This window comes from Pelmatolapia mariae, linkage group LG16_19, assembly GCF_036321145.2.
Source record: "Pelmatolapia mariae isolate MD_Pm_ZW linkage group LG16_19, Pm_UMD_F_2, whole genome shotgun sequence".
Classification (NCBI taxonomy): Eukaryota; Metazoa; Chordata; class Actinopteri; order Cichliformes; family Cichlidae; genus Pelmatolapia; species Pelmatolapia mariae.
Genome location: NC_086241.1, coordinates 57,320,965 through 57,336,241, shown reverse-complemented (window position 1 = coordinate 57,336,241; position 15,277 = coordinate 57,320,965). Strand labels below are relative to the sequence as shown.

General features: G+C 37.9%; 3 gene segments (V, D, J or C); 1 reads left to right on the top strand and 2 right to left on the bottom strand.

The window, feature by feature from the left end:
• Positions 1-4,033: 4,033 nt before the first annotated feature.
• Positions 4,034-5,822, bottom strand: LOC134644698 (Ig lambda-3 chain C region-like). The segment is given in 2 exon segments: positions 4,034-4,356; positions 5,765-5,822. Coding segments are annotated over 2 exon segments (381 nt in total).
• A 4,813-nt stretch (positions 5,823-10,635) lies between these two features.
• LOC134644696 (Ig kappa chain C region, B allele-like) lies at positions 10,636-12,466 on the bottom strand. The segment is given in 3 exon segments: positions 10,636-10,955; positions 11,946-12,029; positions 12,430-12,466. Coding segments are annotated over 3 exon segments (441 nt in total).
• Positions 12,465-12,940, top strand: LOC134644695 (Ig kappa chain V region BS-5-like). The segment is given in 2 exon segments: positions 12,465-12,516; positions 12,609-12,940. Coding segments are annotated over 2 exon segments (384 nt in total).
• Positions 12,941-15,277: the final 2,337 nt, after the last annotated feature.

Genomic DNA, 15,277 nt, shown 5'->3' with positions numbered 1-15,277 from the left:
CAATAGGACTCAGCTTAGCGATATTTCTTAAATGGTAAAAACAAGAGCGAACCAAAGATTTAACATGTGTGTCCAGCGTCAGAGCTGTATCAAATGTAACACCAAGGTTCCTAATGGATGATTTAATATAAGAAGCAAGAGGGCCTAGATTTTTAACCACATGGGGAACAAATTTCTCAGGAGCAAAGACAATGATTTCCGTTTTGTCAGCATTTAGTTGAAGGTAGTTACCAGCCAGCCAATCTCTAACGGAATCTAAGCAGGACTGCAAGATTTGGAGATTAGAAAAATCAGGTGGCCTAAAAGAGATATATAGCTGAATATCATCTGCATAACAATGATATGAAATATCAGAGAAAGAGCTAAGAAGTTGCAGAAGAGGGAGTAAATACAACAAAAACAATAACGGTCCCAAGACAGAGCCCTGAGGCACCCCATAGGCAAGAGAGCTGACAGCGGATTTGAACTTAGAGGTAGCCACAGAGAAAGATCGATTAGACAAATAGGATTTAAACCATTCCAATGCGGTACCCGATACACCCACCCAGTGGTTTAATCTATCTAACAAAATAAGATGATCAACGGTGTCAAAAGCAGAGGTCAGATCCAGCAACATCAAAACAGTGCACTCTCCAGCATCATAATTCATCAAAATATCATTAGACACTCTAAGAAGTGCAGTTTCGGTAGAGTGAGCCTTACGAAAGCCAGATTGAAATTTATCAAGAATGTTGTGTTCATCTAGAAAATTCGTGAGTTGCTTGGCCACAACCTTTTCTAAAATCTTGGCAATAAAAGGCAGTTTTGAGATGGGTCTGTAACTGGAAAGCAAAGAAGGATCAAGTTTAGGTTTTTTTAAAAGTGGGTGAATGACAGCACTTTTACAGTAACCAGGGACTTGACCAGAGAGTAGAGATGCATTAAGAATTTTAAGAACACTAGGACCAATAGACTCAGAAACATTTTTAAGTAAAGACCCAGATAAAATATCAAGGGGGCAAGAGGATGATCTCATTGAAGAGACCAGCTTCAACAACTCAGGTAAAGACACTGGTGAAAATCTTTCAAATATGACAGGCTTAATTAAAATCGGAACAGGCAAATGGTACATGGAGGGAGAGATGTTACTCCTTACATTGCTAACCTTTTCAACAAAGAAGGAAAGAAAATTTTCACAGTCTTCATTCGAAGAAATAGGGACAGCAGCAGAAGCCGGAGCAACAATATCCCTAATTGTGTCAAATAGAACCTTAGGGTTACCTCTGCTCCTAGAGACTAGGTTTGAAAAATAAGCAGCCCTTGCATCACGAATTGAAGAGTTAAAAGAAACTAAAAGGTCTTTTAAATTAAAGAGATGAACCTGTAAATGAGTCTTTCTCCACAAACGCTCAGCTTTACGACAAACACGCTTTAAGCAGCGAATGCTGTCGTTTATCCAGGGCGAGGGTTTTGTAACAGGTGCTAGTCTAGTTTTAATAGGACAAATATTATCAATAATAGAAAGACAGTAATTATTAAAAAGATTCGTTAATAAATCAACATCATTAGAAGCAGGCAGAACCAAATTAAAAACTTCAGAAAATTTAGCAGCAGTAGAAGAATCTAAGACGCGCGAGCTAAGAGCACGACGCTCAGGAGGAGGAGGCAAATAAAAAGACAAAATAAATATAATACAATGATGGTCCGAGATAAAAATATCCTCAGAACTAATACAGTCCATGGTTAAGCCAATAGTAAAAACAAGGTCCAGAGTGTGCCCTTTGGTGTGGGTGGGGCCAGATACATGCTGTGTGAAATGAAAAGAGTCCATGATGCTGAGAAAACCTCTGGCAAAGAGGTCAGAGTCATCATCAATGTGCATGTTAAAATCGCCAATTATTAGCAATCTGGACAACTTCAAGATGGAAGATAAAAAGTCACTGAATTCCTTTAAAAATTGACTTTTAGGTCCAGGTGGACGATAAACTACAGCACAGTAACACGGATCTTTAATTCCAATTTTAACCAGCTGTAGTTCAAACGTTGACATTTTTTCAACCATCAATGAGCGACAGTGAAACCAATTTCGATACACCACAGCCAGACCTCCGCCACGACCAGAAGTCCGCGGCCGACTGACGAAGGAGTACCCGCCTGGGCAAAGTTCGATAAGAGAAGAATAGTCACCATCACGCTGCCAGGTTTCAGTTAAAAATAATAAGTCCAGTTTTTTGGAAAGAATAAGATCGTTCAATAAGAACGTTTTATTTGTCATAGATCGGGCATTGAGAAGCGCCATGCTCAACGAGGAATAAGTCAAACCATTATCAACACTGACCCGTTTTAGGGGGCGTAGAAACTGGGGGTTCGATCCGTAACGATCATAAATACCGCTCGCTGCTGGGGCAGCGGGCCAAATAATAGGAGAGTCTGGATGAACACTCCTAAGAAAACACGATCTCATAAGTCCAGGCTTTGCACAATCCAGCAGGGACGGGGGAAACAGATTCACCTCCGAACAGGTAGTCTGAGCACAGGTAACCAGAAACGCTTGACGTCGCTTACCCGCTAATCCTCGTCTGAAGAGGAGTCTAAATTTCACCTGGACACCTGCTCTTTTACCTCTCCTCCTCCGAGATTTGCGTTGACCCAAAAGGGTGCTGTTGGCGACATCTGTCAAAAATCCAGACACCGGCGGCGGAGGAGGGAAGAAGCCATTGTATGAAGGAGCGATATCCAGGCCCACCATAGAGGAGCGAATAGACAGTAGTGTCAGACGATCATAGACAAGTGCAGGCAGTACATCAGAGACAAAGAAGGAGAGCAGGACAGTCAGAAACAGCAGCATAACGGAGCGAGGGAAATTGCAACCAGCAGCGGCAAGGCCGAACACAGGCGCCATCATACCGGAAGCGTTACTGAGTGAATCAAATGGACCATTACGGCAAGGCTGGGATGGTCAATTTGGTAAAGTAAATCCGTTGGGCATCTTTCTTCGCCTTTAGACAATAATTCTGATTGGCAAAAGAACCAAACGGGACAGGTTAAAAAAAAAAAAAAAAAAAAAAAAAAAAAAGGATATAATATAAACCAGAGTACTGCGGTCTCACACCAGAGGAGTCATTGTACCTGTTTCTGGGATTAGCTGTCTCCACGCCACCCAGTTCACCCAACAGTTTGTCCCATTAATTAAATCCAAGTGGTCATCTCCAGCGAGCTAATAAAACTGTGTTTCCCACTTTTCAGGTGGCAGGAATTAAAACTGAGTTTCCTGTTTCTGAGCAGGCTAACTATAAAACTGGGATCACTGCTCCTGTGCTGCCTAATATTAAAACTGTTTTTTTTCTCGTCAACCAGTTAAAAATAAATCTGGGTTTTCTGCTGGTAAGCTGCCTGAAAATAAAATTTATGTTGCTAAAAAAATAAAAATAAAACAGTGATTCAACCCATAATTGCAAAGACTGTTTCAGTCTTCAGAGACCGAGTCATGGCCACTAAGCCTGTAGAGGCTGACACAGATATTGGATCTGATGTTGCCAAAGCCGTTTTAGATGATGAAGAATTTTGTTTAAGACTGAGTTCAGTGTTTTCGCATGTGATCAGTCTGAACCTGCTCATTGTGTACCACCACCTGTTTGTAGAACAGCCTAACTAGTTAACAAAGAGACTGTATTTAGCTGCCCTGAAAAGCACCTGCAGAAACAGCTGCTCCAGTTGGAGCCTCCAGGAGACTGGGTTTTTTGTGGGTTTTTCCAAAGACTGTGGTGCTTCTCCCTGTTTAAAAGACTGGTACAGGTTTGATAAAGCATTTATATTTAATAAAGTATTGTGAAAAGGACCAAAGAAAAGTGATTTTTCTTAAGCTGTGATTTTATTTTGTGATTTAGACTTTTTTTACAGCACAGTTTCAAAGAACAACATGGATACTATTAGCTGGTCAAATTAGCATGCAATAGAGAGTCAAATGTTTGCAGAAATCTCACAAGAACAGAAACATGTAGCTTCATCAAACTATAAAACACATCATATGCAGACAGGAAGTGTTGTTGAAGCTCTACTCTGAGCAGTGGTCAGGGTCCAGGGTTTGAGTGACGGGGCTCTGTCCACTCAGACTGGCCTCACAGCTCACTGAGCCCGCCTTCCTCCACTGGTCTGCAGAGAGGCTCAGGGTGCTGCTCCAGCTGTAGCGGCCGTCTGTCCCCAAGACCTCCAGGCTGGTTGAAACCCCTGAGGATGTGCTGGTGCCCCCCACCCTCCAGCCCAAATTCCAGTTTGAGGGGAAGCCCCCGGTGGCCAAACACACCACAGTGGCACTGCTCTGTTTGTCTTCCTCTTTGGATGGAGGGAGGACTGTGAGGGTGAGTCTCACCACACCCACTGGAGGAGAAAAGGTTGAAGATAATCAAAAAAATGTGAAAACATAGCAATAAATACATTGTCAGTGATTATTGATCAAATCTTTCTTTTTTTATAATGTATTACAGTTAATGGTAAATGGTAAATGGTAAATGGCCTGTATTTATATAGCGCTTTACTAGTCCCTAAGGACCCCAAAGCGCTTTACACATCCAGTCATTCACCCATTCACGCACACATTCACACACACTTAATAATTCAACCCTATCATCATTTTCTTGTTTGAAACATTTTTTTCTTCTTTGAGCGCAAAGCTAAAGCACTCATGAGAATACAGTTAAAGCTTCACATCTGTTTCTTTCACTTCCTTTAAACTTATATTCAAATTGATCAACCATGAACACAAAATTGGCCCACATATACTGCCAATTTTTTTTTCTAAAAGAAATCCACAAAGAATAATTCAATATTTTTTTCATTTTAAAATTCACAAGTAAAAATAAAGTTTAAATCAAATCACAACTTTTAAAATCTTAACCACATAATATTTAAAGAAGCAAAATTAACCAAAAAGAATATGAAAAACTGTTTTTCTGTAAGTTCAGTTCTTTCAAAGACTGAATGAGTATTGATTTAAGAAAAGTTTCTTCCAAAACTGTGAGATCAACTTAATGATAATCACTGAATTTGATCACAGTTCTATTTAGTAGATTTTTAAAAATTCTTATTAAATACTATGTTTTTCAAAAATGACAAATTTCTGGTACTTACAGCCAACGATGAGTTTGGTTCCTCCACCAAAAGTCCACCACAGTGATACAAACTCATTAAGTGGCCGTACAAAAACCTCCTGCACTCTGAACAAACCTCTAACCCCTGAAAATGAACCTTTTTTCATGTAAAACATCACAGTACACCTTATTAAATACAGAAGATGATTTAACTAACATGACTTAATATTATTTAATGAATTTAAATCATGATTATCATATCTGTAATTTTAGTATTAAGAACTGAAAGACAAAACTTAATTTTCACATTACACATATTCATTTAAAGAAAACACACACAAAACTGTTTTAGCATAGCAACCAGAAAGGCTTCAAAAATAATGAATTATGAGACTATAAAAATATATTTAACAACTACACATATATATCAAAAGGTAAGCATACAAACTAGAGTGCCATTTTAATCCAGGCGATACAAATACGTAAATATGTTTCCAATATATTTTCGTCTATTCCATAAAATCATTAATGGTATTGATCGAAGAAATTTATCTTTTGATTTTGTGCCACAAAGTTTCCTTCAGTGTGTTGAGAGCAGAGAAATCATTTCCATAGAGAGGAGGCTTTGCATCATCAGCTGATCCTCCAGAGAACTGAGAAGGTTTATAGTCCTGTCAGTTCAACACTGCAGGACTCACATCTGTCAGTCAACACAGCAGAAAGCACAACCACCATGACTCTCATCACCATCCTCATCTGGACGCTGACCTGCTGCTGTTTTACAGGTTCATTCACTCAGCAACATTTCCAACATGATGTGCTGCTTTTTCTCTCATTGATTTCTGCTGATAAATGAATGATTTGTTTTTGTCTGCAGGATGCAGCGGTCAGGTGACTGTGACTCAACCTCCAGTAATGACATCTACTCCTGGATCCACTGTCACTCTGACCTGTAGGACCAGTCAAGCTGTTGCTACCTGTAGTGGTGAACAGTGTATGTTCTGGTATCAACAGAAATCTGGACAGACCACAAAGCTTCTAATAAAACAGGGGAACAAAATTCAGTCAGGAACACCATCTCGATTTAGTGGCAGTGGAAGCAGCTCTGACTTCTCTATGACCATCAATGGAGTTCAGGCTGAAGATGCAGCAGTTTATTACTGTATGAGTATCCATGTAATAAACAGTGCTAATGTGTTCACACAGTGATTTGCAGTAGTACAAAAACCTCCCTCAGTCAGACTGCAGAGACACTGAGCTGTTACAGCAGGAAATGACTGCAGCTCCTAAAAAAGAAGAGACTGTGACACAGACCACTGAACACAGAGCTGACAGTAACCTCACCAAGCACTAAATACAGAATTAAATTGAGATATTACATGTCTTTTGGGGCATTTTGAAATAAGGATTTTAAAAATGTCTGCTGTAATCAAATCATTTTCTGTTGACAATACATTACTTGAGTCTATTTATATCAAAAGTTTTGCTGTTTCTATAAACAGATGAATCATAAATCTTTACATTTATATTCATATTAAGCTTCTTGATGATGATGAAAAAATATTTTCTGCCAAAAAGAATTCAACGGCTCATCTTTACCAAAAAATATTTTTGATACCCTTTTAAAACTTTTGGGAAAATATTCTGTTGACTGATGAGACAAAAGCTGAACTTTTAGCCAGTAAATCTAAGACAGCATTTCATAAAAAGCATGTTACCAATAGTCAAATACAATGGTGGTAGGGTGATAGTCTACTTTGCTGGTTTGCTGCTTCAGGATCTGGATGAGATGCCATAGTTAATGATTTCTGCTCTCTGCAAGAAAATCCTAAAGAAGAATGCCCAGCCATTAGTTTGTGCCCAGAAGCTCAAGAGCATTCAGATTATGCAACAGGACAATGATCCTAAACATTCCAGCAAGTCCACCTCTGAACAGTTAATTTTTTTTAAAAAAGAATATTTTTGGAGTGGCCTAGTCAAAATCTGGATCCAGTTAAGATGCTTTGCCATGACCTTAAACCAGTCATCCATGCTTGAAAACCCTGCAGTGATGCTGAATTAAAACAAATTGCAAAGAAGAGTTGGTAGAAATTCCTCCACAGTGATGTGAAAGACTCATTGCCAGGCATTGCAAACACCTGATTGCTGCCAAGGGTGAAACATCCAGTTATTAGATTTAGGGGGAAATTACTCTTTTACAGAGGACCATGTCAGTTTGGATAACTTTTTTCTTATTAAATGAAATCATCAGTTTAAAAATGCATTTTTAATTTAGCTGGGTTATGTCTTGATGCAAGATCAATCATCCAGGTTAGGAAATCCCAAAAGTCTGATTCTGTTCATCTCAATGTTTGGTGATGTGAAACATGTTAGTGTCACAAGTATGCAAAAAAATGTCCTAGGACTTCTATCAAATCTCTTCTCAGCATCTTTTTCTTAATTTCTTAATTCACTGGTAGTAGATCTGGATCACAATACACTTGAACCATCAGTGGTATTCAGGCTGAAGATGCTGAGTATTACTGTCTGGGCTTTCACGGTGGTGGAGTGTTTACACAGTAACTTAGAGCTCCTCTAAATTTTCAATTTGAAGGCTGCAGGGGCAGAGTGTTGGTGAAGAGACTGTGATAAGATTAACTGGCCCGCAGAACACAATGAGATCAAGCACAAACACAATGAATCTAAATGAACTGGAGCAAACTCATAGTTGCATTTACTTTCATTTATATCACCAAAATTATCATGTTTTCAAGTACATGACTGTTTTTAATATAAGTCAGTTGAGAGTGGCAGGAGGGAGAGGAAGGGGAGTAGGGCAAGAAAACAAGAGTTAAAGTGAAAGCTGGTAAAAAGTAAAAAAGATAATAGTTATTCGATTACTGGTAAAATCTTCAGGGTCCAAACGCAGTTCTTCTCAAAACACGTCGGGTACCCGGTGTGGATCCAGATGTCAGTTTTCAGGGTCCTGGGTTTAGTGTCCAAGCATATTGGGTGCCAAATGTCAATCTGCGAGACCTTATACAGGAAGTCTGGTTCTGCTCTCTGTTAAAAAAGTTCTAACCTCTGATCCTATGAGTTTTACTCAGTAGGTAGTGCAGAGGTGAGCCGGAGCCGATGTAGATGAGGGGATTCGCCCCAGTGTCTTCCCTGTTTGCCCTGATATGAAGAAACCTGAGTAATCTTTAAGGTCAAATCTTAACACCATCGTCACACCTGTTTTGGCAGCTCCCCTCTAGATCGTGGCACTTCTTGTTTCTGGGAGCCTGGACAGCAGGCTCCAAGGAAGGATTATTTTAATAAGGCTTGGATAACCTGTAAGAGCAATTTTCACTAATAAAGAATAATGCTCAGACTTTTATCTTTACTGTTTCATTAAAGGTTAAAAAGTAAATGTCATAAACTTAGACATTAATTGCAGGAAATTGTATTAAGGCAATTTAGCAGGAGCAAAGTAAAATCAAAATCATTTATCAATAATCACAAAATAATAATCACTTAAACAATTAAATGGTAACTTAAATTATACTGATCTAACTAACCTACTCTGAACTAATGTTCCGTTTGTTCTTATCTTTGGTGAAGAGAGGTTGGAGGAAGGATGAGCACAACTGAGTTGATGATAATCACCCAGCAGGAAAGCAGCCAGGCATCCAGTGGAAATGTGATGTACATCAAAATCCTTCTGAATTAACCATTGTTGGGATTTAGAGATTCTTTTATTGCTGCCATATAATCTGCCTTATGATAAATGCATTAATAACATGTTCTACAGTATTATTTTATCAGTAATATTGTTTACAGGGTTCATATTGCATTGAATATGTTTGTCATCACATTCATTTTATTCACAGGTTTAGTTCATTCTATACACAATGCATAACTGTGCTTGTTTAGAGTTGATGTTCTATCCAAGAGGGTTTTAAGCTTCGCTGGTGAGAGTGTCCAGGTGATACATGTTGAGGGAAGATGAGAACATAGCAGGTTAATTGCATGCATGCTTACAATACACATAAATCTAGTAGCAGGCCTGAGCGAAGGCCCAAGTGTCTTCTGCTTCTTATTTGAGACCTGCGCCAATTCAGTCTACTTAGTGATTGAGGACGAGGGTCCATTATTAGCCCTTAGAGGCCCTGAAGCTTGAAGTTATTACCTTAAAAGGAAGGTGTTATCAAAAAGAGAAGTTATATGTCTGTTCATAGTTATTAGAGATGTACAAGATGTACCCTTGTCTGTAAACAATGACTGGACATAATGTATTTTTGACCTGTATTGACGTGTATGTGGGGGTGTGATCCTCTATGCTATAAAACCAGAACTCAGTGTATTTTTGTCAGAGCAAATAAGCCATATGCTGATGGTTGTTCTCCGTTGTCAATAAACTCATCGTTTGATTGCACTTTTCTGGGCCTCCGTCGTTTGTTGTCTGGTCTACAGTTGATTGATCTCGCTTCACCATCTAACACGGCAAAAATGAGCAGATGAAAAGACAAAATTTATTGTTACAAAGAGAATTCACATTACATTGAAACATTTAATCACATGTTCATATATATATTATTTTATGTTTAATCAATTTTATATAATTTTACTGAGATTAGAACTGTCCTTTTCACATTCTGACATAAATATTTAATTAATATATTAACTAATATCATCCTAACAAAAGAATGTCTTTTAGAATAAAATTGGGCCTCAGATTAAACTGCTAATACAAATCCTTTAATTTTTTGGGGTAAATCTGCTTGCATACATATTTGATTATGATTTTATATGTTTTTTCTAAAAATACTATAAAAACATGTCAGCTATTTTTCTAGACCTCTGTGTAACTTTGTTTTAAATGGAATAATAAAATGTCCGAAAAATGTCGTCCTTCTCACCTCTGAAGAAACAATACAAATGCATGAAATGCACAATCACATCCAACTGCTGAGCTACATATATCACTCAAAGTTGTTGTTGTTTCAGAACATGTCTGTGCAGGTTCTCAGTCATCCAGGCCATCGTAGTTTAAGGAGCTTGGAAAACTGAAGAAGATTCTCGGATGAGAGGTGAAACGTCTTCAAGCCACTTAAAGAAGTCCAGACGCTTTTCTATCCAAGCTCCTTAAACTTGTTTCAGAACAGTGTTGTTCTCTCACAAACAAAGCTTTATTTTTATCTACGAACACATAAAGATCAGAGAAGTAGGATTTTTGATTTGTCCCAGATGTTCAGGCCAGATGCAGCCGTTCCATCTTCATCTTCTCCCAGTCTTGATTTTTCATGTGTTAGGAAAAACAGGTTAATTTATAGTACACTGAACTCCAAGTATAGAGCCACTATATTTAAAAATAAGACAAAAATACTTAACAATATGGATGACTGCAAGCTTTATTGGCAAAAATACAAATCATTAATATGGCAAGTATTGGGTACATTCACATCCAGCTGCAACACATTTCATTCTCTATCTTGTTGTTATCAAAAAATTTCATCTACAAACTTTCAAACTCATATTGATCAGAGCAGCAGGGATGTATCTCCTGCTTCCTCACGCTAAGCTCCTGTCCTGGACTTCAGCAGCCCCTCTAGCCCTCACACCGGTTCTTGCAGAAGGACTTGGCCTGCCGGTGGTCATGATGGTTCACCCTGCAGGAGAACACCTCTGCGTTCATCCAGTTCTCTTGGCTCAGCATCAGGGTGCTGCTGCTGCTGTAGCGACTACTCTTCTTTTCTTCTAAGCTGTTCAGGACCCCCTCTGCCACCTCTGTGCCATCTACTTCCCATCTCACTTCAGCTCCCTGAGGAGAGTAGCCGGTCAGCAGGCAGGCCAGTGTGACTGGGCCTCCAGAGAGCTTCTCAGAGGAGGGTTGAAGCAGAGAGACTGAGGGTCTGACCATGGGGCCAGCTGGAGGGAAGATCACAGGCACACAAGTAGTAGATTAACCTCTACTGTAGGACAGAGAGCTGACACGAGACAGTTATGATACATGACAGAGATTAACAGGCCTGTGGATTAACTGTATGATGATATTGTGATAAAACAGAGGGGAGAATCTAAGAAATTGGAGGATATTAGGCTTTGACAAAGTATAACGAATTAGTGAATTTGCTGCTTTATTTGTTTTCATGATGATAAAATTGAAGTGTGTACAGGAAACGTTAAAGTTTGTCATCTGTTTGTTTCACTTCCTTTTCATCATATCAGACTAACGAACTGTAAAGTCAACCGTTAAAGTGCATCTGTATGAAAACTAATTCATTTAGTCAACAGCATAAATGTTATATCCAACCTGGTGTCAAACATTTCAGTGAAATTCCTCATATCATATTTTCATTAACACCTGAGTATTACACAGTTATAATACATGACAGAGTTGAACAGCACTGTGGATTAACTGTGTGCATGACACTGTGATCAGACTGAGGAGAGGAGGTCAGAAAAAGAAGAACTTAACACTTATACCAAACTTACAATAATCAAATGATCTTTTATACAAGAATGTTTTTATTCTGCTAACTGTTTGTATAAATAAATAAAATCAAAGATTCCTTTTGCTATATTTTCAGTCTCAGATTTTGTGAAAAAATATTTATTCACAGATAAATGAAAAAAAAAAAACTTATTTAAAACAGATTAAATCAATACATTATTTCAAATTTCTCTACAATATAAGTATCATATATAAACATGATATACTGTTTACTTATATGATAATACTGTATTATACAGTATACATCACTGATAGTTTTCTGTTTTCAATATCAGCCTCTATGACCAAACCCAATCACATCATGTAAAACACCCAGAAAAAATCTTTTTAAATACATTCTGATGATATATTTAAAATAGTAATAGTATAATATTTTGTAGTAATGAGAAGATTTAGATACTTACAGTGAATGATGAGTTTGGTTCCTCCACCAAAAGTGTACCACAGTGATACAAACTCATTAAGTGGCCGTACAAAAACCTCCCACACTATGATCAAGGATCTAACCCTTGAAAGTGATCTTTTTTCCCCAGTAAACTTCAGTTTACAAAATAAAAGCATTTGCTATAAAATACATGTAACTATATATATATATATATATATATATATATATATATATATATATATATATATATATATATATATATATATATATATACATATATATATTAAACAATTTTCTTCTGCTGGGTGATTTGTATTATTTTAGAATCATAATTCTATCATAATAATTCATTTTGATATCAAAAGTATTCCTTCTCACGTTGTTTTGTGGATGGTGAGAGCAGAGAAATCATTTCCATAGAGAGGAGGCTTTGCATCATCAGCTGATCCTCCAGAGAACTGAGAAGGTTTATAGTCCTGTCAGTTCAACACTGCAGGACTCACATCTGTCAGTCAACACAGCAGAAAGCGCAACCACCATGACTCTCATCACCATCCTCATCTGGACGCTGACCTGCTGCTGTTTTACAGGTTCATTCACTCAGCAACATTTCAAACATGATGTGCTGCTTTTTCTCTCATTGATTTCTGCTGATAAATGAATGATTTGTTTTTGTCTGCAGGATGCAGCAGTCAGGTGACTGTGACTCAACCTCCAGTAGAGACATCTTCTCCTGGAAACACTGTCACTCTGACCTGTAGGACCAGCCAAGCTGTTGTCAGATTTTATGGTGGTGTGGAGGGTCCGGGCATGTATTGGTATCAACAGAAATCTGGACAGGCTCCAAAGCTCCTAATAAAATTAGCAAAAACGCTTGAGTCAGGAACACCATCTCGATTTAGTGGCAGTGGAAGCAGCTCTGACTTCTCTATGACCATCAGTGGAGTTCAGGCTGAAGATGCAGCAGTTTACTACTGTCAGAGTTACCACAGCGGTAACGTGTTCACACAGTGATTTGTAGTCGTACAAAAACCTCCCTCAGTCAGACTGCAGAGACACTGAGCTGTTACAGCAGGAACTGACTGCAGCTGTTAGAAAAAAGACACTGACACAGACCACTGAACACAGAGCTGACAGTAACCTCACCAAGCACTAAATACAGATTTACATCTGTATATAAGATGTATTCTGGGGAGCATTTTTATTTATTATTTTAGTTTTAGTTTTTCAGATCATTAAGAGCTTTCACAGGATGCTTTGGCATGTTTCTGTTTTTCTTACCCACGAGAAAACAGAAAAAAAAAGCTGCTTGCTTTCATGGAAAGAAATTTTGTTTTTTTCTTTCTAAATAAAGCTGAATGAGAAAACGATCAACTTACACGTTATATGTACCTGTTCTGTTTCACAACAACAGATATGTGTTTGCCTATATTTGAAATCAGTTCCATGTCTCTCTCTTATAATGTCTCTGGTGTAATGCAGGACCGACCCTAGCGGTGACCAAGGTTAGCACAAACTGTCCTACAGCAATCCAACAGAACTCATCAGTGTGAACTGAAATGCAACACTGCAAACTATCCAATATCTCATTGAAAAACTGATTGAAAAATAATAATAATATAATTATAATATAGTTTGTAGTTACTCAAATGACGCTTGCTAAGCAGCCTTTTCTTACATTTTTAAAAAATTTGTTACTTCTAAAGCGAGAACTTAGATTTAATTACTCATTAATTAAGCTGCTGGTTGTGTCTGAAACTTTCTTAAAAATTTTATAATGCAACATAAAACATTCAGAGAAATTGGATATTTCTAATTGTCTGGATCTCTTGGTAGTTTTAATTTAAACTGAAGAATTAATTTGCTGAATCAAACTCAAGTTTTAAATTTTTCAGTAAGAGTAAGATTTGGAGATACATGAATTGATTTTTCATGTGATAAGCACGCAGGTTAAACCTCCTGCACACTGAACATGCATTTACCCAATTAAAAGAACTCAATTTTTTCTAATAAAGGACTAAAATACATACCTTATGTTATTTTCTAAAGATTTAAATCATATGGTTTAGAAAATATTTCTTTCAATTAAGTTTATTCCACTTTTCATATACTTTTGCATTTCCAAAATATGAAATATCACAACTACAATCTCGGCCGTACAAAAACCTCCCACACTCTGATCAAGCATCTAACCCTTGAAAATGAACTCTTTTCCCCAGTAAAGTTCACAGTTTACGAGGTAAAAGCATTTGCTATTAAAATCATGTAACTCTATGTTTTTTTAAACACTTTAAGATCATTTTCATCATTTTTCTTCTGCTGGTTGATCCAAAAAGCTAAAATATATATATTTACCAACAACTGTGGCATTTTAATCCAGATCCAACAAACTGATCTCATCTTTTCTGATCTATTTGCCAGCATTCTGTCAGAATCATAATTATGCAATAATAATTCATTCACATATCAAAAGTATTGCTTCTTATATTGTCTTGTTGTTAGAAAAGTAGTATCATTCAAGTTTTATGTATAATAAAATAATTCAAACAATTTTTCTTTTGATTTTGTGTCCCTCGTTGCCCTCAGTGTGTTGAGAGCAGAGAAATCATTTCCATAGAGAGGAGGCTTTGCATCATCAGCTGATCCTCCAGAGAACTGAGAAGGTTTATAGTCCTGTGAGTTCAACACTGCAGGACTCACATCTGTCAGTCAACACAGCAGAAAGCACAACCACCATGACTCTCATCACCATCCTCATCTGGACGCTGACCTGCTGCTGTTTTACAGGTTCATTCACTCAGCAACATTTCCAACATGATGTGCTGCTTTTTCTCTCATTGATTTCTGCTGATAAATGAATGATTTGTTTTTGTCTGCAGGATGCAGTGGTCAGGTGACTGTGACTCAACCTCCAGTACTGACATCTACTCCTGGATCCACTGTGACTCTGACCTGTAGGACCAACCCAGCTGTTGTCAGATATACTGATGGGGATCAGGGCATGTTTTGGTATCAACATAAATCTGGACAGACACCAAAGCTCCTAATAAAATATGTGAAAACACTTGAGTCAGGAACACCAACTCGATTTAGTGGCAGTGGAAGCAGCTCTGACTTCTCTATGACCATCAGTGGAGTTCAGGCTGAAGATGCAGCAGTTTATTACTGTAAGAGTCAACATACCGGTAACGTGTTCACACAGTGATTTGTAGTCGTACAAAAACCTCCCTCAGTCAGACTGCAGAGACACTGAGCTGTTACAGCAGGAACTGACTGCAGCTGTTGAAGCTGAAGAGACACAGAACACAGATCTGAGGAGCGCAAAAAAACAAAACAAAAAAACCAAAAAAA